The 26607-nt window shown below is 39.9% G+C and overlaps 1 protein-coding gene across 1 annotated transcript; it reads right to left on the bottom strand.

Moving 5' to 3' along the window:
* Positions 1–5190: 5190 nt before the first annotated feature.
* LOC127435146 (nuclear receptor subfamily 2 group C member 1-like) lies at positions 5191–26429 on the bottom strand. The gene is made up of 14 exons (XM_051688362.1): positions 25277–26429; positions 22488–22599; positions 21848–22078; positions 21308–21386; positions 21009–21188; positions 17974–18121; positions 17775–17871; positions 16864–17042; positions 16607–16760; positions 12976–13097; positions 8898–9037; positions 7846–7983; positions 7644–7749; positions 5191–5887 (listed from the first exon to the last, which is right to left on the bottom strand). The coding sequence occupies exons 2-14, from the start codon at positions 22539–22541 to the stop codon at positions 5713–5715; spliced, it is 1803 nt and encodes a 600-aa protein (XP_051544322.1). The 5' UTR covers positions 22542–22599; positions 25277–26429; the 3' UTR covers positions 5191–5712.
* Between the last annotated feature and the right edge of the window lie 178 nt (positions 26430–26607).

Genomic DNA, 26607 nt, shown 5'->3' with positions numbered 1-26607 from the left:
TCTACCCTCCCTAGAAACCAGGCCAACTTGGTTGCTTAGGAGACCTGGCTGCAGTCACTCAGCATGCCCTGGATTAGAACTCGTGACTCCAGGGGTGGTAGTCAGCGTTAATACGTGCTGAGCTACCCAGGCCCTGATTGGTTCATTTTTAATCAGTTAAAAATGTTGTTGTATTGGTTTAAAAATTTTGATACATATCAAAGGTGTAGGTGCATATCACCTACAATTAATGCAGTAGCACTTGTTAAAAATATAATAAATCATCAGCAATGTCATTAAATCAATTTTAGATTATTATTATTATTATTTTAAGTTTAATGCAGGGGCTTAAAGTAATTGAGTAAAAATAGTTAAGTATTGTACTTAAGTATTATTTTTAGGGATTTGTACTTTACTTGAGTGCAATTTAAACAGAATACTTGTACTTTTACTTAATTACATTTCCAAAGAAAAATTTTTACTTTTTACTAAGTATTACAGTTTTGCAGATACATTTCTTTCGTCTTACTGGACTGAAGCCGCCTTTTCACTGCATCCGAGAAACGACAGATGACAGACCAGAGATCTGTCAATTTAAATGAAGTGTCGCACGGTGGCCGTGTGGAGTACCTGCCATCTGCAGAGGCGAAATTTCGGATCTGATATGAGATTCAGATACTTTGAAATATTTGTGCAACTGGACCGAATGCGAACGTCCAACTGAATGTTATGTATTCATTCAAAACTATGAGCACGAAGTGAGAAACACTGATGGTTTTTGTCCTAAACTTTATTCTAAATGCCTGCTACTTCTACAGATTGTATAGTTAAAGTTAGAAATTATCATTCACATTGCAAATATATACACCGATCAGACAAAACAGCACCAACCTGCATCTCAGAATATCATTTTGAGAAGCTATTCTTCTCACCACAATTGTACAGAGCGGTTATCTGAGTTACCATAGGCTTTGTCAGTTCTAACCAGTCTGGCCATTCTCTGTTGACCTCTCTCATCAACAAAGCATTTCCATTCACAGAACTGCCGCTCACTGGATGTTTTTGTTTTTGTTTTTGGCACCATTTGGAGTAAATTCTAGGGACTGTTGTGCATGAAAATCCCAGGAGATCAGCAGTTACAGAAATACTCAAACTAGCCTGTCTGGCACCAACAATCATCCATGCGATTATCTAATCAGCCAATTGTGTGGCAGCAGTGCGGTGCATAAAATCATGCAGATACGGGTCAGGAGCTTCAGTTAATGTTCACATCAACCATTACAATGGGGAAAAAATGTGATCTCAGTGTTTGGACCATGGCATGATTGTTGGTGCCAGATGGGCTGGTTTGAGTATTTCTGTAACTGCTGATCTCCTGGGATTTACACAAACAACAATCTCTAGAATTTACTCAGAATCGTGCCAAAAACAAAAAACATCCAGTGAGCAGCAGTTCTGCGGACGGAAATGCCTTATTGATGAGAGAGGTCAACAGAGAATGGCCAGACTGGTTCAAACTTATAAAGTCCACGGTAACTCAAACAACCACTCTGTACAATTGTGGTGAGAAGAATAGCATCTCGGAATGCTATTCTGAGATGCGGGTTGGTGTGTTTTGGTGGCACGAAGGGGATCTACACAATATTAGGCAGGTGGTTTTAATGTTGTGGCTGATCGGTGTATAAATAAAACCAAAAAAACTATATTATTGTTGTTGTTGTTGTTGTTAGGCAACTATTAATTATAATAAAACTACCTGCAATGATAATAATAATAAAAATAATATTCAGTTATTAATTTAATTAAATTCACCCATCTGCTCAACATCAAGGTTCGGTAGCAAACCTCAGAAAACAATTCACAAAACCTACAACATTAATAATTTTCTTCAAAGCTTATTTAGAATTTTTTTCATCTTTCTCTATGTCTCAAGGGGCTGGGTGCTCTGACATGGCAATTTGTGAGTGCCTTCTCCCATGCAGTGAACATTGCATGACTGTGACAGCATTTTTGCTAAATAAAATTATGTGGTTCATTACAGGTCTCAGGGCAGTTCCAAAGTGAAATGTCCACTTTGTGGCACTAAAAGCGAGTGCAATATTCTCCCAAACAGATGAGGTTAAAGTTAATGTTCTATCGAGATTTAAATCAACAAAACCTTCCTCCCTGCCCTAAACCTTAAACCTAAACCGATAGTGTCAGAAAAAGCAAATGTGAGATGAAAAGCACAAATTCTGAAGCAACTACGTCATTTTGTGGTGCTTCTATGACACTTTTGCTTTGCCTTTAGCTTTGATTATGGCGTGCATTAATCGTGGCATTGTTTTGACAACCTTATGCAAAATCACAACATTTATTTCCATCCAGAGTTGCATTAATTTTTGGCCACAATCTTGCATTGACCAGTGACTTTCAATGGAGTTAAGGTCAGGACTACAGTTGTGCTCAAAAGTTTGCATACCCTTGGAGAATTGGTAATATATGTACCATTTTTAAAGAAAACATGAGTGAGCAGGCAAAACACATTTCTTTTATTTCTTATGGGATTCATATTCAACTGTTGGTTATGACAGAATGGCACAATCATAAAACAAAACATGGCAACAAAGAAAAAAATGAAATGACCCCTGTTCAAAAGTCTGCATACCCTTAGTTCTTAATACTGTGTATTGCCCCCTTTAGCATCAATGACAGCATGCAGTCTTTTGTAATAGTTGTCTATGAGGCCCCAAATTCTTGCAGGTGGTATAGCTGCCCATTCGTCTTGGCAAAATTTTCACAAGATTCCCCGTGCCTTTAGAGCTCACACACCCCCAAAACATCAGTGAGCCACCACCATGCTTCACAGTGGGGATGGTTTTCTTTTCACTATAGGCCTTGTTGACCCCTCTCCAAACATAGCACTTATGGTTGTGACCATAAAGCTCTATTTTGGTCTTGTCACTCCAAATTACAGTGTGCCAGAAGCTGTGAGGCATGTCAAGGTGTTGTCAGGCATATTGTAACCGGGCTTTTTTGTGGCATTGGCACAGTAAAGGCTTCTTTCTAGCAACTCGAGCATGCAGCTCATTTTTGTTCAAGTATCGTCATATTGTGCTCCTTGAAACAACCACACCGTCTTTTTCCAGAGCAGCCTGTAATTCTCCTGAGGTTACCTGTGGGTTTTTCTTTGCATCCCAAAGAATTCTTCTGGCAGTTGTGGCTGAAATCTTTCTTGGTCTACCTGACCTTGGCTTGGTATCAAGAGATCCCCGAATTTTCCACTTCTTAATAAGTGATTGAACAGTACTGACTGGCATTTTCAAGGCTTTGGATATCTTGTTATATCCTTTTCCATCTTTATAAAGTTCCATTACCTTGTTACGTCTTTTGACAGTTCTTTTCTGCTCCCCATGGCTCAGTATCTAGCCTGCTCAGCGCATCCATGTGAGAGCTAACAAACTCATTGACTATTTATACGCAGACTCTAATTGCAATTTAAAAAGCCACAGGTGTGGGAAAGTAACCTTTAACTGCCATTTAAACCTGTGTGTGTCACCTTGTGTGTCTGTAACAAGGCCAAACATTCAAGGGTATGATTTCTGTTATCATTATGATTTAAAAAGGAGCCAAACAACTATGTGATAATAAATGGCTTCATATGACCACTATCCTTAAATAAAAGACAGGTTTTTTTGCATGATCAGTCATATTTTAAACAATCAATGCCAAAATTTCACAATTTCTACCAGGGTAATTCATGTATGAAAATCATTCCTCATGCCCCGTGAACCACTCTTTCACAGTTTGAGCCTGATGAATAATGGCATTGTCATCCTGGAATATGCCCATGCTGTCAGGGAAAAAAAATTCCATTGATGGGAAAAACTGTTCATTCAGTATATTCAGGTAGTCAGCTGACTTCATTTTATTGCCACATAACATTGTTGAGCCTAGACATGACCTGCTGAAGCAACCCCAGATCATAACACTGCCTCCAGAGGCTGTACAATGGGCACTATGAATGACGGGTGCATCTCTTCATGCACTTCCCTTCTTACCCTGACACGCCCATCGATTTGGAATAAGGTAAATCTGGACTTATCAGATCACATGACCTTTTTCCATTGCTCCACATTTCAATCTCTATGCTCCCTAGCAAACTGAAATTGTTTTTTTTTTTATTAATCTCACTAACATGTGGCTTTCTTGTGGACACAGCTGTTTAGTCCCAATCCTGTAAGTTCTCGTCACATTGTGCGTGTGGAAATGCTCTTACTTTCACTATTAAAGATAGCCGTGAGTTCTACTGTCGATTTTTTATGATGTGACTTCACCAAACGTCTTCATGATCTCTGATCATGATCATTCAAGATTTGTTTCCGACCACATTTCTTCCACTAAGCTGACGATTCACCATTATCCTTCCAGGTTTTAATAATGTGTTGGACAGTTCTTAACCCTTTGCTTGATGCAGGCCAATAATTTGCAGCTTTTGAAACACAGTAACATCTTTTCCACAATCGCGGGACATGGTTGTTTAAGAAATGAGAAGCTACACACTGCATCTTATGTTTGATGCATGTGCACAGTACTAGATGGTGCTAGGAAGTGTAATAGAGCTTGAAATCATGATTGCAAGGAGACTGCAGATGTCAAGATTTATAGTGGAAAAAGCAGTTTCATTTTGGTCTGTTCTCATCCAAAATCGATTGGATCGCTTCAAAAGACATGGATTAAACCTTTTGGATTCACTTTTATGCTGCCTTTATGTGCTTTTTGGAGATTCAAAGTTTTGGTTTGAAAACTTGCATTTGATGGACCTACAGAGCTGATATATTCTTAAAAAAAAATCTTCTTTTGTGTTTAGTAGAAGAAAGTCACACATCTGGGATGGCGTGAGGTTGATTAAATGAGAGAATTTTCTTTTTTGGGTGAACTATCCCTTTAAATTTCCAAACGGTTCATCAAGACTATGATCAAAGAACATGTTTCAAATTAACAGTAAAATCTGACAACAATATCATTAATTGTGCTTCTTTTGCTCAGATCATGCTATAAAATGATATTTTTAAGGTTGGTCCAGCTAATGCGCATGTGCGTTCTAGAATTAACAGAAAGGTCATTGCTACTTTTAGAGCGGAGCATAACTAGAAGAATCATATTCACTACAGAAATCTCCATGCTTGTTTGTTAGAATTAATATCATTTCTTATTTATTAATTTGATGACTTTTCCAGGCTGGAAAAACACAATTTTAAAATGACCTTACATTTCCAGGTTGTCTATGACTGTGTATTTGTTCATTAAAATCTATCAGCCTCCATGCAAACAAATATCAAATGCTGACATTTTTTCCCTTGATCTGACATTTATTATTCCTATTTACACAATTCATATACATACAGAGAAAGTCAGTGCTTTGGGGGAAAGTTCTCAGAAAGAAGTTCTTTGCACTTCCTATGTCTTTATAGACACTTTTCAAAATATAAGGACACTGATACAATAAAAGCCAAAACCATCCAACTGCAAAGGGATTTCCCTTTATCATAACACATAAACCTGTAGACACAATCCACACACTGACAAACTATACAGATTCATAACAAAATTATGTCTTCATTCAAAACGGTTCATATGACTTTAGACTGCTTTTTTTGGCCCAAAGGGTTCTGAGTAAAGGGACATAATGGTCCCATTTTTGAGGCAATGATATGTTGAAGTTGACTGGTGAGGCTGTGGGCGGAGCTTCAGTCACTCGTTGGTGCTGACTGGCTGGCTATTGTAGTCGGTGGACTCCATTTTGAGTATGTAGGGAATGATGCTGTCGATCTGGACATTCCCGATGAGGCCGGCGAAAAAGAGCTCTTCAGTTAGTGCCGCGCTCATGAGCCGCAGGGCCGGTAGACGAACCAGTAGCTTTGACAAACTGAAAGACAGTGTAAGAAAATCACTTTGGTGTAAGGATGTGCCAAAAATATACTGTATTATATTGATACAGTGCTGTGAAAAATGATTTGCCTCCTTCCTGATTTGTTCTATTTTTGTGTATTTTCATACTAAATTGTTTTAGATCTTCAAGCAAGATATAACATAAAAACAAAGGCAGCTTGAGTAAACACAAAATACAGTTTTAAAATATAATTTTTGTTTTATTGAAGCAAAAAAGTTATCCAACACCTATATCACCCATGTGAAAAACTAACTGCCCCCCTTAAACTTAATACCTGGTTGTGCCATCTTTAACAGCAACAACTGCAAGCAAACGCTTCAGATAACTGGAGATCAGGTGGAATTTTGGCCCACTCTTGTTTGCAGAACTCCTTTAGTTCAACCACACTGGAGGGTTTTTCGAGCATGAACTGCCCATTTAACATCCTGCCACAGCATCTCAATCGGGCTCAAGTCAAGACTTTGACTAGGCCACTCCAAAACTTTAATTTTGCTTCTTTTGAGCCATTCAGAGGTGGACTTACTCCTATGCTTTGGATCACTGTCACTGCATAATCCAGTTGTGCTTGAGCTTCAACACACGGACTGATGACCGGACATTCTCCTTTAGGATTTTCTGGTAGAGAGCAGAATTCATGTTTCCCTCAATTACTGCAAGTCGCCCTGGCCCTGAAGCAGCTAAGCATCTCCACACCATCACACTACCACCACCATGCTTGACCGTAGGTTTGATGTTCTTTTTGTGGAATTCTGTATTTGATTTACACTAGATGAAATGGGACGCCTGTCTTCCAAACAGTTCAACTTCCGACTCATCAGTCCACAGAACATTCTCCCAAAAGCTTTGATGATCATCAAGGTATGTTTTGGCAAAATTCAGACGAGACTTAATGTTCTTCTGGGTTAGCAGTGGTTTTCGCCTCGCCACTCTTCCATGGATTCCATTTTCGGCCAATGTCTTTCTGATAGTGGAGTCATGAACAGTGACCTTTATTGATGTGAGAGAGGGCTCCAGTTCCTTGGATGTTGTCCTTGGCTTTTTTGTGACTTCCTGGATGAGTCATCGCTGTGCTCTAGGAAGAATTTTGGAAGGTCAGCCACTTCTGGGAAGGTTCACTACTGTGCCAAGTTTTCTCCATTTGGAGATAATTGCTCTCACTGTGGTTCTTTGGAGTCCCAGATCTTTTGAAATACCTTTGTAACCCTTCCCAGACTGATGTATTTCATTCATCTTTTTCCTTATCATGTCTGGAATTTCTTTCGACCTTGGCATAGTGTGCTACTGGGTGAGACCTTTTAGCCAAATTCATGCTGCTGAAAAAGTTCTATTTAGGTGTTGATTTGATTGAACAGGGCTGGCAGTAATCAGGCCTGGGTGTTTCTAGTCCAGCTGAACCCCGTTATGAATGCAGTTTCATAGATTTGGGGATTTTTAGTAACTAAGGGGGCAAATACTTTTCCCAGTCGGTATTGGATAACTTTTTTGCTTCAATAAATAACATTATCATTTAAAAACTGTATTTTGTGTTAACTCAGATTGCCTTTTTATGTTATATTTTGTTTGAATTTTTGAAACAATTTAGTATGAGATATACACAAAAACAGAAGAAATCAGCACTGTATACTGTGTTTCAAGCAAATAAAAAAAAATGACATTCTTCAGATTTAAACTCTCTCTCTCAATATTTATTATTGAAAAAATATCTGGTCCAGATGGAAAACCACACACTCACCGATACGTGTCCTCTGGATATACTTTGCTCACGTAGTCCTGTAGTTCCATGTGAGCTTTCTCCTGAAAACGCTCTATCTGAAGGGTGCTGTCCACTCCAGAGTGATCTATAGCCAAGACAAACAAACAATTCCATCATTTACTTTTCTCACTTCATTTTCTTTAATACATTCTTAAATTAAATTCACACCAGTTTTTTGTACCCGGGCTAAAGAGAGCCACAGCTTTGAGGTAAGCATACTCATAGGCGTCAGGACTCATTCGGCTCATACTGTTACAAAACTCCTGCATACGCCAGATGTGCTCCATCACCAGCTTCACCCGCTCTGGAGACAGTTTTTCTATTAAAGACATATCACATTAGACACCCGTATACCTGTGAAGTCATTTACAAAAATGTGTAGTTAAATAATTATAATGAAGGTGTGCGTGATAAGCACAAATTTATACCACAAAGTTCTTAAAATATTGATTTATAAAATGATATATCACAAATACATTTTTACAGAAAAGTGATTTAAAGGTGCTATATGTAAGATTGACAACAAGCGTTTGAAATGGGTACTGCAGTCTAAATTCAAAATATTGGAGAGTTGTCTGCTCCGCCCCAGACTCGAAGCTCATGCGGGTTGCCAGAATGTTGACACGCAAATTAGTCAACTCAGCATCCGTTTTAAAGGATTTCTGGGCTTTAAGCAGTCTCCATCTTCCAAAGACATCTCCAATATTTATCCTTGTTTTACTACGCCTCTGGTCATGGTGGTTTTAAGATGGATGGCAAGGCTTTTTAGGTCGGGTGGAATCTGTTATCTCTGATCCAGTTCATTTGCTGGCTTCCATGGCTGCAGCACGCAGTGTTGTTTGCCTGCAAACTTGTTCAAATCTGGCAACCTGGCAGTGTCAAAATACCACTGGTGAGTGGGCAGTGGGCAGGATCACACATGCCAAAAATATAAACATAAATTCCAGCCAGGAATGGAAACTTCATAGTAGAAGATACTGGCTGTAGCATTGTTAACGGAGAAGCCAGTATAGTACTTAGCATAGTACAGTAAAAATATTACATATAGCACATAAGTGATTGGATTTGCAACGGTGATTGGATGCATTTTATAGAAACAAAACTTTCAGTTCAACTAGTGCATTGCCCATCTCTATAATGATGTCCAAACAAAATAGTCACATATTACTTTATTTACTTAATAAGATAGGGACACAGAATACGAGTATTCATGAGAGGCTCTTGTCCACGTACCTTCCTCCAGGCTGGTCTGTAAGTGGTTGATTATGGCTGTGAGGATCGTCTCTACATTCATAATGTGTGAACACTGCGCCAGACCCAAAGCAAACAACTCATTCCAGCAAGCCTTCATCAGTGTGATGCCATTCTCTGAGCTAAACACCAGACAAAAGCAAGCAAGCACATCACTAATTCTTGAGATAAGGGACAAAACATGTTCTATGTACTAAAGTCATCTTTATGTTAAAAATCAAGAAATTCATAATTATAGAAATATTGAAAAAGTTAAATCTAAAGGAAATGTGTGTACTCAGGGCATTTATTAGTTATATTGTTTAAATATTTTTTTTTAATGAATGCTCTATACTTGGAAGCACATGTAACTTAACCTGTCCTCAGGAACAGTTCACAATGCTATACTGCCAAACAAAGTGTTTAAAAAGTGCAACAAATTCATAAATATAAATATCAAATGAAAGGTAGGGATCTGTAAGATATCAAACAATACAAACAATTTTTAATTATATTTTCCACAAAAAACTTCCTATCAAATTTGTGTCCTCACTTTGCGTCAACTCTGTAAGATTTTTTTTTTTATAATCCTGAATAAATCAGACAATGTCATGGCTAGCGATAACTCTGAGTACCCCTTTCCCACTTCCAGCTCATGCTGGATGCGACAATAGGACACATGTTCTGGTAAGATTTATATATTTTTATATTTTAAACAACGTTTAAGTATCTGCCGTCACAGCTTCAACATGTCAACACCGTCATCCCATTGTGATCATTTCTGTTAAAGGATTAGTTCACCCAAAAATGAAAATGTTTTTCATTGTTTACTCAGCCCTGTGTTTTTCTTTCTTTTTCTTAACACAAAGGGAGAAATGATGAAAAAAATGTGTGCTCAGTCATATCGGGTTATAACAACAACATCAAGGTGTGAGTAAACAATGACTAAAATTTTCATTTTTGGGTGAACAAACCCTTTGAGAATTGTGGAATAATTTTAGCATTTTAGTTTAAGTTATAGAGGCAGCTTCAACTGATGGAACGGTTAAGATGGAAAAATATTCAATTTTGTCAGCTCGGTCAATTTTCAGAATAGTGTGAAAAGTTTTTTTTATAAAATGTATTTTATCCCATAACTCCTTTACTGAACATGATTATTAGATAGTTAAAGACTTTACATTCTTGTTAGATGGATCAAATTAGAATAGTGTGCTTTATATATAGTGTCTGATGGAGTTGACACAAATTACAGTAAGATGTAAGTTATGAAGTGCATAAATGTCAATTTTCATAAAAGGCATTTTTATAAAAAAGCTGCTGTAATGAGCAATAGTGAGAACAAACAGACCCAAGAGCGGAGGAAATGTTTATAGGATTTAATAACAAATGTGAGCAGTCACTGTGGATGTCGAGGATCCCGGCACCGGCTGCAGCAGCGGGGAGAGATGACAGAGAAGCACGCAATCCAGGGGCAATCCGTGAAGAGTGTGTTCGTAGGATGAGTGTGTGAATTGTGGAATTCAGGAACAGATTCGTAGAATCCTCCATTGAAGCTTAGTTAGGTGCAGAACAATGTCCAGCTGAGATGGGCGATCTTACTCCCGACACGCTGCCCAGTTCACTGTCCCCTTTGCACTGAGGCCGCCACCCAGGCCTCCAGACCCTGCCTCTGGACCATGCCCCTTTACTTAAACTCCCTCCGGAACAGTCTCTGTGGCTGTGAGCACAGGCAGTGACTGGGAAACTGCTTCCTTGGCTGTGAGCACTGGCAGTGACAGGGGAAAAGCCTCTGTGGCTGTGAGCACAGGCAGTAACTGGGGCACAGCCTCCGTGGCCGTGAGGACAGGCGGTGACAGTGGAACAGCTTCCTCGGCTGTGAGCACTGGCAGTGACAGGGGAACAGCCTCTGTGGCTGTGAACACAGGCAGTGACAGGGGAACAATCTCAGTGGCTGTGAGCACAGGCGGTGACAGGGGAACAGCCTCCATGGGTGTGAGCACAGGCAGTGACAAGGGAACGATCTCGTGGTCGTGAGCACAGACAGTGATAGGGGAAAGACCTCCGTGGTCGTGAGCACAGACAGTGACAAGGGAATGACCTCCATGGTTGGGGGCACTGGCAGTGACAGGGAAACGACCTCCGTGGTCATGAGCGCAGGTAGGTAAAGGCAAACGACCTCCGTGGCAGTGGATACCGATAGGGACAGGTCAACAGCCTTTGTGGTCGTGAGCACTGGCAGCGACTGGGGAACGGCTTCCATGGCCGGGATCGCTGGCATAACCGAGGACACTGGCAATTGGATAGGCCTCAGTGACTGTGGGTGCTGACAGCAGCAGTGGAACGGCTTTCGTGCCCGTGGACGTTGTCAGCAGCAGGGGAAAGGCCCTCATGGCCATGGACGCTGGCAGCAGCAGGGGATCAAACACTCAGCAGAGCTCCGTGGCGAATGCTAAGAACAACGTGCAACAAGGACATTCATTGTCCCACATGGTGGTTCCAGCCCTTCCGGTGAGAGCAGGATGATGTAAGCCACCTTCTTTCTCTCCAAAGGGAAAGCAGAGGGCTGTGATATGAAGAACAAGGACCATTGTGCAAGGAATGCGCTATATGAATCAGCCTCACCTGAATACGGGGCTGGAAGGGGAATACGGGCTTCTGAGCATCCAGTAACATGGGAAACCACCGGAGCCGATGAAGATGCTTCCTGAGAGGGGCCAGCATTGGAAGGTAGGCAGAGCTGCTGCACAATGGAGGTAAGCTCAGTGAGCTGCGAAGCCATCATTTCCAGAGCCCAGTTCGAAGCAGAGATTTGATCCTGCTGATGCCCCAGCAAAGCTCCCTGCTGAGAGAGGCCAGAGCGAAGAGTGGATTCCTCCGCTGGGTCCATACTTGGCTGGATTGTTCTGTAACGAGCGATAGTGAGAACAAACAGACCCAAGAGCAGAGGATATGTTTACAGGATTTATTAACAACAAATGTGATCAGTCACTGTGGATGTCGAGGATCCCAGCACCGGCTGCAGTAGCGGGGAGAGATGACAGAGAAGCACGCGCTGTGGCCACACCTGGGGGCAATCCGTGAAGAGTGTGTGCGTTGTGGAAGTCAGGAACAGATTCGTAGAATCCTTCATTGAAGCTTAGTGAGGTGCAGAACAACGCCCAGCTGAGATGGGCGATCTTACTCCCGACACACAGGCAGAGACGAAGTATCCTCCATGGAAGACCAGCTGACACGCAGCAAAACTGGAAGGCAACCACACACCCGACACGCGGGCAACCAACAGATACACAAGACAGAACCAACTAGACAGAGAGAGTGAGGTTAGTACTCAACATCAAACAACAATTCTCAAAAGCTCAGTCAACACTGAGCAACATTAAACATTCAACATCTAACTACATTTAACAATCCAGCCCCAGATATGAAACACAAGGAGATTAATATAGGCATGAACAAACAAGGGGCAGCTGCCGCTTGCAGCTGAAAGTTGGCATGATCAGCGTTCCCATGGAAACAATCAGGGTTCCCATGGAAACACTGATTCCGCGTGCCAGCGGCATCTGAAACACATGAGGGCAAAAACTTTGACATGCTTGGAACAAAACAAACAAGGAATGATGATGGCACGGTCCTCGTCAGACAAAAACCCAACCTGACAAGGTGACAGGACCGTGACATCACCGGAGAGCGCACGGCGGTAACTCGCGCACGGCAGTCATTAACAACTGGACCCATGAACTCACACAAAGTACGTACATGAAACACGAGACAGAAAGGGGATGATAATGCCACGGTCCCATCAGACAGAAACCCAACCTGACAAGGTGACAGGACCGTGACACCTGCTCCCTTACATGGTTCGTTAGCTGAGACCGTTGTCTACCAATATATCCATTTGAAATTAATTTAGTATTAAAAAATAAAAACTCAGTTTTAAAACATGTTTTGTCCCTTATCTCAAGAATCAGTGACATGCCAAACGATGATACCACCATAAGTCATCTTATCTGTAGAGATAACATGTAGTATACAGTAATGTAGATTAGGAGTAGGAGACAGATGAGAAAACAAACACACTCACCCGAGAGCCTGGAAAGCAGGGATAGAGCGCACCCAGTGCATGGAGAGGAACAGCAGACGAGATGCTGATTCACAGATGTAGTTCAGATTCAGGAAGTCTGGCATGGGCAACGGCATCATCAACTACACACAAGAAAACACATTATGTTTAATGCAAATTTAAATGAAGCTTAATTGAGGCCTATACACATCAAGAATAAATATTAGCTGCAAACAAGACTTTGAACCAAAACAATGTTTTCTTATGGACCTATTCTCACTAGGGATAAAAATAAAATTGTCCGTCAAAAGAATAACACATTTTTTATTCCATTCAGCAACAAAACATGTCGACCAATAAGATGAAGCTGTTTGGTCATGTGTTCGAATCAGGTATTCCAGATAGATGTTGTTGAAAGTCATTGACTGATATGGGTGGTTCAGTGGCGAACATCTAGAAAGCAGAGTCACACTTTATATTAGGTGGCCTTAACTACTATGTACTAACATTAAATACATACAATACTATGTATTTACTGCGTAACTACATGTTGTTCTGCAAAATGCCCACATTTGCTGCTACTGAGGATGAGGTACAGGTAGGTTTAGGTGTAAGGGTAGGGTTAGAGTTAGGTTTTGGGGTAAGGGTTGCTTTAGGGGTAAAGTTAACAGTGTAACTACAAATGTATTTAAATGTAATTACAATGCAACAACATGTATGAACATAATAAATACATTGTATAAAATGGTTAAGTACATAGTAGTTAAGGCCACCTAATTTAAAGTGGGTCTTTGCCAATAATGCCAATATATAGGATGAATTCAAGTAAAGCCGGGGCCACACTAGCAGAATCAAATTTTGGCTGTGGGTGTCACAGTTGCTGACAGTTTTGCGGAGATCTCACCCTCTTCAGTCGGAGGTGTGACACACTTAACCATTAAGAATGGTGGAGGGGTGACACACATACCAACTCACCGCAACTCTCTAGCTCTGATTCAGTCACGTGTAGCTCACAGAAATAAAACAGGAGTAACGCGTGAGCATAAACAATTGTAAAATAGTGATTTAGGATGCGATTCATGGAGTAACATACCTTGTAAAAGTGTTGCCACCTACAGAAATTTGCATTTCATTTATTTCATTATATTTAATACATTTTCATTTAATGGACCATGGTGGAAGAACACTTAATTTGCTCAATATATTAAACAATCAATAGATTCAAATATTTAATCTATTTTAATGAAGTTATCTGAAAACAATGTGGTGGACCATTTCTGGTTCTGTAATGCAAAAACAAAATCTTTTGATGACTATGTTAATTTTATTTATTTATTTATAGAGAAATTAATGTTATGTCTATAAGTTAAAAAAAAAAAAAAACGTTATTATTTGTCACAAAATGTGTCTTGGACTAATAACATTTTATAGTTTGTTTTGAATTTCTTTGAATTGCAATTCAGTAAATTCCACTCCCTATCATTCTACTTCAATTCAAAGCATCTCTCAGTTCTGTTGGTGTGTTTTCTAACAATTTTGTCTTTTTACATGTGTTTGTTCCCAGACAATTCCTCCTCTCCAGCTCAACGTGACTCTCGGTTTCCCGCTTCTCTGCCTCTGACCTTTCACTGGTCGCTACTAGCTGAAGCAACATTAATGGTTAAGACCTTTGATTTGATAAGGTTAGGACCTTATTCTTGTTTTTCCTGACCCTGCTCGCCACTTCTGGAGAGAGTTTTACCAGCAGTTAGGGGCTTCTGTCTTTTTATCTGTGTTTAATCCCCAGACTTACAGCCAGACTGAACAAGCCAACCAAGACCTCGAGTGGAGGCTCAGATTTCTCGCCTCCTAGAACCCAGTCTCCTGGAGCCAGCATCTCTTGTGGGTTGAGTACACACAAAACTCATTGCCAGTGTCATCCATAGGGCTGTTCCAGTCTAGTCCAACCTCCTCTGTTCCCCTTACAGGAGCTGGATGCTGCCGTGCCCTCCGCCCAGGCTTTTGTCCAACGTTGCCGCCAGACCTGGGCTCGGGGTTAGATGACCCTCTCCAGGCAAAGGAGTGGACTAAGGCCAGGCCAATCTTCGCTGTTCTGTTCCCCTGGTCTACGTCTCTGTTTAGAAGGTTTGGCTGTCCACAAAGGACCTGCCCCTCAAGCAACAGCCCAGAAACTTGCTTCCTGTTTCGTGGTACCTTATATTATCACCAAAGTCCTAAGTCCGGTAGCCCAGACTTCCTCCCTGGGTAGGATCAATCCGGAATTTCATGTGTCCAGCATCATGCCTGTGCTCCATTACACCCCCACACCACCCAGACCGGAGAAGAGTTGATGGGTCCCGGCCCGGGACATTCTGGATCCATCCCTCAGTGATGATAATCTACATCACAGGTCAGTCAGCATGGGAGCGCCAGGTGGCGCTCTTGAGAGGGGAGGTAATGTCAGGATTCTGGGTTAACTGCCAGTGAGTCTGCCCTTTTTGTCTTCATGTTTCTGTGTTCACTAATTTGTCTGTATTTGTTTACAGGTGCCATGTGCTGGCCGTGAACTGGGGTTTCCCAGCAGAGGTGAACACCCCTGCTGGGAAACTCACACTCACATCCTCTCTCTTTATTTAACCTCCTTGTTTTTTCAGTCCTGTGCCAGATTGTCTTGTGCTGTAGCACCAAGCAGTCCAGCCTCACTGAGCATCTCTCAGTTCTGTCAGTGTTTTCTGCCAGTTTTGTCTTTGTGTGTTTGTTCCCAGACAACATGACTACCGGTTTCCTACTTCTCGTGGCTTCCCTTTCTGGTTCCAAGTTCCACCATCTCCAGCTCTAGTGCCACTCATCCTCTCCAACTTTCCATTTGTTGTTGGCACCTGGTTCAGCTAACGGTCCTCCAGCCTGTTCTCTCCTCGACCTCCGGCATTCGCCCCCTGCGCGAGGCCGCTTACCATCCACCCTAACGCTTCACCCCGCAGCCTCCATTGGGTGCTCTGCTCGGCTTTCATTCCAGCCTGTCTAGCCTCTTTGCTCACCTCCATTTCTGTTCATTAAATATTTCAATAAAAAGACTATTGCTGTTACTTACCTTTTTGGGTCCTCTCTCCTACACTAGACCCTGACACTTTTTGCCATTCATCTCAATGGTAAAAAAAGTGTCTTACAATTGTCTTGCTTTACCTATATTCACCCCACACATAATTTCATATTTATAAAATATAATTTAATGATAGCTAAAAAAAATCTATTCAATGTTTTCACAAAATTCACTCAAATAATTTCTAAATCTCTGATTAATCAGCATGGCCAATGTACTGGTCTGTCACCATTTTATTACAACAGGAGTGCTATTATTATTAACAATACACCTCTAGTTTCATTATACTGTAATTTAATCATTTACAAATTATACTTTCATTTGTATACTATACTATCACTCGTATCTTTTACTTTATTGTACCATACAGTTAATGACATATTCGTTTACATTTTAGCGATGGGTTTTATTTTGCATTAAAGCAACTGAAATCTGTATTGTCAGATGGATTGAATCTTGCATTAAAACACATGAATGATTAAAATGCTTTTTTGCATCGCTTTTGGTATGAATGGGCCTGTGCAGAGTCATTTTATGTTGCTATAGCTGCTGTGTGCGAAAATGATATCTGACCTTAAAGGGGACATGCATGTCCGAGAGCAGTGGTCCTTCTAGTTCCAGCAGGGCGGCACTTTGTTCATTAACCCTTTCAGCAACATCATCCTCTGCCAGCTCTTCCCCACAACCCTCCTCTGGCAGGAGCACCTTTGTGAGTGTGTCAAAGGCCCTAAACAAACACACGCAAACATAATAAAACACAAACATGTAACAGATGTCTATCACACATCGTCCAGGTTTAATATCAGGATTAGAGGAGTTTCTTTTTGTACCGTGTGACATCATTCTGCTCATCCCGCTGTTCATCTGTTATACCACTATCACTGTTACTCATGGTCTCTATCCCTGATAGGTCGGTACTGCAGTCCATCATCTCACGACACTTGTTGATGTGTCCCAGAGACGTGACCACATTTGCAAGAGTCCCCAGATCTCCCTGATTGGAATCATTCTGAAGTGAACACAAATTTGTTGAGAACATATCACTAAATACTAAAAACAAAGTGTGATAGGGTGTGAAGGGGTAATTTTATAAAAACATGTCCTGGTCGCATTTCACCACAAATCAAAATATATATATTTTTGGGAAATTCTAGTTTGAATTCTATTAAGAAAATAGAAAATTAAGCCTATTTTTAGGAGTATTCTGAAAAACTTACTGTAAAAATGTACACATTACTGTAATGTGTCTAGACATTTAACTTTACAGTTTTTACAGCAATTCACATCATTCTCAAATGTGATTCTCATTACAATTAAACAGATTATTATTTATGTATCACAATGAAATGTATTATAATCATTTTTTTTTTATATAATCAGCATAAATTAAAGGCAATATACTACCACAAAATACCTTCTATATTTCAATATATAAACATTTTTCACAATAAAGTAATGAGAATGCAATTTTTTTGCATTACAGTAAAGAGAATCGGTGGGTAAATGTGCTTAATTTAGATAATAATATCATAATACAAAAAATCTTAATATATCTTATATATTTCTAATTTTTTTTTTTGCCCCTTTTTGATTTAAGGGAGAAATATGTCCGAAACTGGCTTTGTGAGATTCAACGGTAACATATCAATAATGGGGACTAAAGGAATAGTATCACTGCGTTATATTATACAAGTTTTAATGTTATGGTTACTGGATGATGTATACAAGCAAGTGTTTTTACCTGATCTGGTGAAGAAGGAATTAAAATTGTGTTGTCGAGTTTGGACAGAGAATGCTGGATGTTCAAGAGCATGTTGGAGTCCAGTAAACTGTTGGATCTGTACCCAGAAACAAAGTGAGTGTTTGAAATGCAAAAAAACGATGACAAACTTTCATTTCTGATCTAATTTTTAAACTCATACATGCATACATACACCTACCGGGTGGTCTCTTTATCACTCACAAACGTTGGCATGGCTGCGAGAGGGCTGCAGAGATTTTTACGAATGTAAATCTTTTCAATAGAGGGTGCACAGTTGGCTGGCTTCTCCCTCAACACTTCCACTGGCTTCCTCTCACACTGCACAGCTGTAGGGAGAATTTCAACACTGGTCATTTGCATCGAGAAAATACAATTAATATCAAACATCAAGTCAAAAACAATTTACATAAATATTCAGTGCCAAGGAAAGTATTGTGATTTTACCTGCACTTATGTATACATTTGTCTTAAAATCTGGTTTCATATTCATCTAAGTTACAATAATGAACAAACAATCTGTTTTAACTAATAACAAACAAATTATTGTATTGCTCTTGTACGTATTGAATACATCATTCAAACATTCACAGTGTAGGTAGAAAAAAGTATGTGGCATCCACTAACCCCTAGGCTAATGACATCAGCAAAAGCTAATTTGAGTCAGGAGCTGGCAAACCTGGTATCCAATTAATTAAACGAGACTGGAGGTGTGGGTTAGCGCTTCTTTGACTTCTAAAAAGCACTCAAACAAATGTTAGTTTTCTATTCACAAAAAGCGTCGGCTGACGTGGACCATGCCTCGCAAAAAGATCTTAGAAGACCTGCGACCAAGCTTGAAAGGGTTACAAATTTATCTCGAAGAGTTTAGATATTCATCTGTCCACTGTTAGACAAACTGTCTACAAATGGATATGATTTAGTATTGTGAGGTAAAAAAGAACCCTAGAGTGACAGATAAAGACTCGATGGAATCAGTGGAACTGGTTAAAATCTCTGTTCATGAGTTTACTACGGAAAACGTTAAACAGGAGTGGTTTCAATGGCAGGACACCACACAGGAAGCCGCCGCTTTCCAACAAAAACATCAAATCAAATCAAATCCCTTTATTGTCACTCAACCATGTACACAAGTGCAACAGTGGGTGAAAGGCTTGGGTGCAGTTCCAAGCAACATAGCAGTATATTAATTACAATAAACATCTGATTTACACAATACAATTTACACATCTTGTTACTCAACACAATATACACCTAATAATATACAATATACAGTATACATAAAATAAGAAGAATGTATACAATATAAATAATATACAATATACAGTATACACAAAATAAGACTGTATACAATAAAAATGCACTGTATCCCCCATGAAATCAATGGAAATAAATATGAAGTGTTTTGCTGACATTCAGCAGTCGGTTGATAGTCAGTTGCCAGTGTGTTATTAAGAGAAGAATAAAATGTGAGTCCAGTCTGAGGCTAATAAAGTGCAGTGCTGATATATGTATTTGATCGTGAGCGATCAAAAGTTCAAAAGTCTGATTGCTTGGGGGAAGAAGCTGCCTTGATGTCGGCTGGTGCGGGTCCTGATGCTGCGATACCGCCTGCCTGATGGTAGCAGTAAGAACAGCCCATGGCTCGGGTGGCTGGAGTCTCTGATGATCCTCCGAGCTTTTTTCACACACCGCCTGGTATAGATGTCCTGGAGGGAGGGAAGCTCACCTCCGATGATGTGTCTGGCAGTTTGCACCACACTTTGCGGGGCTTTGCGGTTGTGGGCGGTGCTATTGCCGTACCAGGCAGTGATGCAGCCAGTCAGGATGCTCTCTACAGTGCTGGTGTAGAACCGTGTGAGGATGTGGCGGTTCATTCCAAACTTCCTCAGTCATCTCAGGAAGAAGAGGTGCTGATGAGCCTTCTTCACAATGGCCTCAGTGTGGACGGATCATGTGAGTTCCTCAGTGATGTGGACACTGAGGAACTTGAAGCTGCTGACTCTCTTCACCGGTGCTCCATTGATGATGATGGGGCTATGTTCTCTGTCTTTTCTCCTGAAGTCCACCACAAGCTCCTTTGTCTTACTGACGTTGAGGGAGAGGTTGTGCTCCTGACACCATCATGTCAGAGTGTGCACCTCCTTTCTGTAGGCTGTTTCATCATTGTCAGTGATCAGACCTACCACCGTTGTATCATCAGCAAACTTAATGATGCCATTGGAGCTATGTGTTGCCACAGTCATGTGTGTTCAGGGAATACAGTAGTGGGCTGAGAACACAGCGCTGCCGGCCAACAGTGTTGAGGGTCAGTGATGAGGAGATGTTGCTGCCCAATCTAACCACCTGGTGTCTGCTTGACAGGAAGTCCAGGATCCATCTGCACAGAAAGCTGTTTAAGCCCAGAGCCCGGAGTTTCACATAAAGCTTGGAGTGCACTATGGTGTTGAATGCTGAGCTGTGGTCTACAAACAGCATTCTCACATAAGTGTTCCTTTATTCCAGGTGGGAGAGAGCAGTGTGTAGTGCAGACGCAATGGCATCATCAGTGGAGTGGTTGTTGTGGTAAGCAAACTGCAGTGAGTCCAGTGAGGCAGGCAGCACAGAACAGATGTAATCTCTGATTAGCCTCTCAAAGCATTTGCTGATGATGGGGGTCAGAGCAACAGGACGCCAGTCATTTAAGCAAGTGATTTTGGATTGCTTTGGTACAGGCACAATGGTGGACATTTTAAAGCATGTGGGGACCACAGACAAGGAGAGGAAAAGGTTGAAATTTTCTGTAAAAACACCAGCCATTTGGTTCGCGCACGCTCTGAATGCCATCTGGACCCGCAGCTTTACGGTTATTTACCCGTTGGAAGGATCGGGTAAGGTTTGGTCTGCACTATCAGTTTTAGGGCAGACGAATAATAATAATAATCCTGACAATTTCAATAGGGTTTCAGCACTTTGTGCTTGAACCCCCAAATATACACTTTTCTTTTTGGTAGAACAACAAATGTACAGTTTAAATAGGCTGTGTCTCAAAAGCTAGAGTGCTGCCTACCTAGTCAGCATTTTTGGACAGCAACATGTCTATAATGCACAAAAATTATCTCGGTTATAAAAGTGCACTAGGTTTCTACAACCTCTATCTTGCTTCATGATTTTAAGTCTGAAAGCATGTGATTTGTGTAGATATGTGCGTGTTTCTGGTGTTTGTAAGGGACTCACAGTCTTGTTTCATGCCAAGAGCCATGCAGCGCTGCAGTCTGCAGTATTGACAGCGGTTGCGATGGTGTTTGTTGATGACACACTCTCCAGACCCACGACATGTGTACACCAGATTCTTTCTGATGCTGCGCTTGAAGAAACCCTTACAGCCCTCACAGCTCACTGCTCCATAGTGACGACCTGAACACACAAACAGCCTGTGTTTATCTTTCTGAAACAATCTAATTCTTGGCAAAGCTCAATTTATAACCATTTTCTTTGATTGTTTTAAAAAAATGTCTGTGTTTTTGTTTTTTTACCTGAAGCTTTGTCTCCACAAACTACACAATACTCCACTGCTGGCTTTGGAGTGCCCTGGTCGGAACCTTCTGTCACAAACTGTGAAAAATGTAAAACACAAGACGTTATACCATAAAAATAAAGGTTGAAACCGTTAACCAAAAAATTATATTTGTAATGAAGCCAAATCTAAATATGCACTGCAAGTTTCCAGTGACAAATAATTTGTTTGTCCACACTGAGAGTAAAAAAGCCATGTGATTTGACAATCACAGCGAATCAGAACAAATAGCTATGTGGGGTGGGATTTTGGACCAGTGAGATTTCATTGTGGGAGGGGCTACCAAGCTTGACGCCACAGAAGTTGGAACCAGGTGACTGACAAAATGTCTTGTCGCAGTTGACTAAAACCAAAAAATCTGATTTGCATTGAAGAGATGGACATAAAAATCTTTGAACATGCACATATTAAGTGAATATACACGAATGACGATACGTACATTTAATCACGATGTTACTGACTTCACATAAATAAACATTGAGCTGTGGTTCCTGTTTACCTGGATCTGTTGTCCTGTCAGTTCAGGTGATGCGAAAAGCAGTTGATTGACAGCTGAACCTGCCGCAGAGGTTAAGATGACCTTGGCAGGTGAGTTCTCCTGTTTGATGAAAAGTTTCTCCTGGTTGGGATAATCTAGGTTAGCCAAAATAAACTGTTGCTTGCTGGCTCCAGCCTGATCAATCGTTGTGACGATCTGCACTTTCTGTGCCAACTGCTGCTCTGTCACAATCTGGCAAATGCACATTAAAACATAAACAATCACGTCAGAATGAAACCCAAAGACATTTATAGTAATAATGCTCCGTGAGTATCTGAATCAGGAGTTTTCAAACTCGGATCAAGGGACTCTCAGGAGGCGGTCCACAGAAAATTTAACAGAAAAAAAAAAAAAGTGTATTTTTAATTTCATTTTAAACGTATAAAAATTTAATACTAATATCAATTTAATTTTTATTATAAATAATTATATATTATGTATAATTTTATAAAGCTGCTTATGGACAAAATGCCTTGTAAATGAGCTATACAGACAAATCTGAACTGAGCTGAAAATGTTTCTCTTTTTTTTTTTTTTGGCTTAGTTTGTCAATATTCAGTTTTGCAAAAACCATGTCTCTACAATGAAAAAGTATAGTCACCTGTAGGCCTCCATCTGCAGACACCAGCTGTATTCTGGGCCTTTCTCCCTCCATGATACCGATCTGTCAAAACAGTGGCTCAGACACAACGCCCCATCAGCCACACGCTCAACTGAGAAAAAAAAAACAACACAACTCACAAAACACATTCTTTACCAACCATTTTCAATAAGAGACTGTACTGCAATCTACCAATCTTCTTAATCTAAAATTTTTCCCAGCGAATTTTGTGTAAAAAAAAAATGTGTGGACATATCATTTTTTTGTCCACATTAAGCATATCGGCCAATGACTAGTTATGAGTTTATTCAAATCCCTAACCCTAATATAAGCACTAGCTATAGTGATGCTTGCCTTAGCAAACTCCAATAACTAGAACTCACAGAACTTACTGGAAATAAGATCCTGTTACTGGAAACAGTATCTTTGTGCGACCCCACGTACACATGCGAGGACATTGTATTTCTGGCTTCACTATATGCAACGCATAATTTAATTTCATTAAAACTGATTGATCTCAGTTCAGGAGACTCTGGGCTGTCAGTAAAGGGTTAAACTTTCAATGAATGGAGTCATGTGACAAAACAACATGGCGCCAACCACAGCGAAGTCTGTCTTTGGGGGGAAACGCCAACAAAACTACATCTGGTAAGAAACCTAATTAAGTTTACATTGAAACCTGTTTGAGTCAAAAGATTTGAGTCTCTAGCATCATCCGATATGCCATTTATTTATTTATTTTTTTGCAATTTATCGCGAAACGCCACACTGCTAAACACAATGTATACTAATGTGTACAACAGCACAAGGTTTTCATTAGAAATCCCACATTTACTGTGCATTTTCACAATGAGAATGTTTTTTTTTTTGCTTTCAGAGGCTTTATATGGAGTTAGGATGAAAATAAGGTGCATTTCAAACTGTTCTGAGACCAGTGCAGACAGACAGCACACTGGAGGTTAAGTCATTCAGTAAAGAGGAATAAAAGGGAGCATCCTATAGCTTTCCTATGATGCCAAGTACATTCAATCCAACTTCTATCAAAAGTTTCAGGCTGCAGATGGTGTTTTAACCACTCAATATGCTTGGCAGACATGGGACAATGGAAATCAGTACTAAGATTCTGAATTTATAACGTATAATTTTATTTAACATAGTTGGCAGTGATTGGATGATGCTGGCAATTACTTGTATCAGAATTAATTATGCAAATTTCTGATTGGTAAAATTATTCAACACTGGCTATCACTGGTTAGTTTGATAGTGCAAAGAGAGAACATTGAGATTTTGTTGCCAAAGTAGAAAAAAACATTGCAACATAAGTCAAATAATTTTTATTTGTATAGTTTTTTTATACAAAAAAAAAAACCAAAAAAACAATTTGATTAAAAAAAATCTGACTATCTAAAGCTTGGCATTATTTAAAAAAATTCACAACTTAGTCCTGCTGTCCACATATGTGGACATCACTTCTTAGGAAAACTATTTGCTCCTTTTTGCATATGTATTAGGTGCTACTAGTTAAAAATCAAAAAGGGAATTGGAAAATGCACATGCTCGTATGGGTTAGTTTTGAGCTATTTTCGGTGCATTATCATGATCTGTATCAATGTCAGAAATTCACTTTTTTTTCTTTTTTGTGAGGGGATTGGATTCTCAAGGGCATTTGTTTTCTGACCAATTAAAACGAAATGTGTCTCATCCATTGACTTCAATTTAAACATTTATGACAATTTCCCCCTAAATATTAAAATCAACATCAAATAATATTTTATGCCATACTATGTACGCTAATTGACTAGGCCTAAAATAGAATATTAAAGACAATATCAGTAGTTTAAAAAATAAAAGAAAAAAATTTAATGGACATTTTTGCCCATGCATTTTGAATTTCTCGGACATTTTTGGTGGCAATTTTGCCCCATTAATTTCCGACCCTGGCCTGTATCATCCTGGCCAATGAATGAATTCAATCACACCTCCTCAGTTTGAGTCACCACTGTAGTATGAATTAGATAATATTATACCTGATCTGAAATTGCATGTGTACTCGGTGCTATCTTTAGTGAAAATCTTATTTATAAAGGGTTTAACACGAACTCCAAGCCGTCTAATTAGCTGTAGCTACATTCGCACACATCCGTATGTTGGCTTTGCGCTTTTATGGTATCACAAAACCGCATAATAATAGTCAACAAGTGTGATTTAGTGTGAACGACAGTTGTAGGGTCAGTAACTTGAGGAGTGAGTGTGTGTGATCCGGGAAGATAAAGTCAGATCTGTTCCTGTAGGTTAAAGGTCATGATTGAAGGGTTAAAGCCCCATACACAGAGACGGCGCTACACTACAGCAGCTCCACAACAAGAGACATCACAGGACAAATCAAACATCTACACACATTCATATCATCGACGGATAACAAAACTGCTCCATAAACCATATCTGTACTTTAATATGACATGTCTGTTGTTGTGTTTGTCCGACTAGCATGGTTTTAGCAGTGTTAGCCAGCTAAAATACATTATAACAGACTGTAAATTTGTTTTGATGTTTAATAGACACCTTTTATTAGGGTTATCGTTATTAAATAATCGTAGAAGCTCATTGGGTCTGCTCAATGTCAAATAAACGCCTTTAATAATCGATTTGATAGCATTTATTATGTTATGGTAGTTGCTAGAATGCTAACTCGTGCTAGCAGGCCGGCTAACTACAGCGCTAACGTTTTCCTGTATTGTTCGTCCTAATCGATTACCGAAGACACTGGGGTTTGGTGATGTTGTTCTTACCCCGGTAGCGTGCGTAGTTATCCAGATATGACGACGTTTTGATAAATAATCGTAATCTGACGGCTCACTGCAGCTACAGGAGGTCAGAGTTCGCGACCTGCTGAAAGGAGACCGGCGAGTCTGCGCATGCGCACCTGAACTCTTGAGCCATCATGCAAACTGATAATTTTCATGAAGCGTGAGTGATGATGGGTTATTTACTCCCGTCCAGGATTTTCATGGAAACATTTAATTCCATTCCGGGATGTCAATAATTCGAACATTTTCCTGACGCATTCATGTGAGCATTTGTTTACTCTCCTAATACGCTCTCTGATATGAATAATTAGAAAGTCCGATTCATTTTAGTGAATCGGCTTGTTCGGACGGTTATGAAGCTCGTAAACAGTCCTCTCATATGAAGCATTGAGAAGTCTGATTTATTTTAGTGAATCGGTTTGTTCGGACGGTTCATGCGGCTCTACTAAACAGTCCTTTCCTTCTCATACGAAGCATTGAGAAGTCCGATTTTATTTTAGTGAATTGGTTTGTTCGGACGGTTCATGCGGCTCTGCTAAACAGTCCTTTCCTTCTCATATGAAGCATTGAGAAGTCCGATTTATTTTAGTGAATCGGTTTGTTCGGACGGTTCATAGGCCACAAGAAGCTCGTAAACAGTCCTCATAAATGAACTACTGAGAAGTCCGATTCATTGTAGTTAATCAGTTTGTTCGGACAGTTAATATGTGAAGTAAACAGTCCTCTCATTTGAAGCTTTGAGAAAACCGATTCATTTTAGTGAATGGGTTTGATTGGACGGTTCATATATAAAGCTCAAAACATCCTCTCATATAAACCATTTGGAAGTCCGATTAATTTTAGTGAATCGGTTTGTTTGGACAGTTCATATATGAAGCTCGTAAACAGTCCTCTCATATGAAGTAATGTGAGGTCCGATTCATTTGAATCAATCGGTTTGTTCGGTTGATTCGTGTAGAAGAACCATATTAAAGGATGATTTATTTGTTTCACGCAGAATACCCTCTGCATAATTTCTTGTCTTCTTATTTGTTGTTGAATACTTACATAAATGCTGTTGTTCATCATTATTGTTTGTTCATTTATTTTCATAATGGTGTTTAAAAAAAACAATTGGGACAAAATAAGTAAATATGTTAAACTTGTACATAATAAAATTATTAATGTTATCGTTTGAATGAATTATACACTGTTTTTGTAATAATTTCCATATCAAACATGAGTAAACAGTCATAAAAATGTGTTATTGCTTGTATGATGGACTTCAATAGGTTACTTTTTTGTTATTGAGAATTTTACAGGGCAAATGTGGC

The sequence above is a fragment of the Myxocyprinus asiaticus genome, chromosome 45 (assembly GCF_019703515.2).
Source record: "Myxocyprinus asiaticus isolate MX2 ecotype Aquarium Trade chromosome 45, UBuf_Myxa_2, whole genome shotgun sequence".
Taxonomy (NCBI): Eukaryota; Metazoa; Chordata; class Actinopteri; order Cypriniformes; family Catostomidae; genus Myxocyprinus; species Myxocyprinus asiaticus.
Note: the sequence above shows the minus strand (reverse complement) of the source record. Positions and strands in the feature narration are given on the sequence as shown.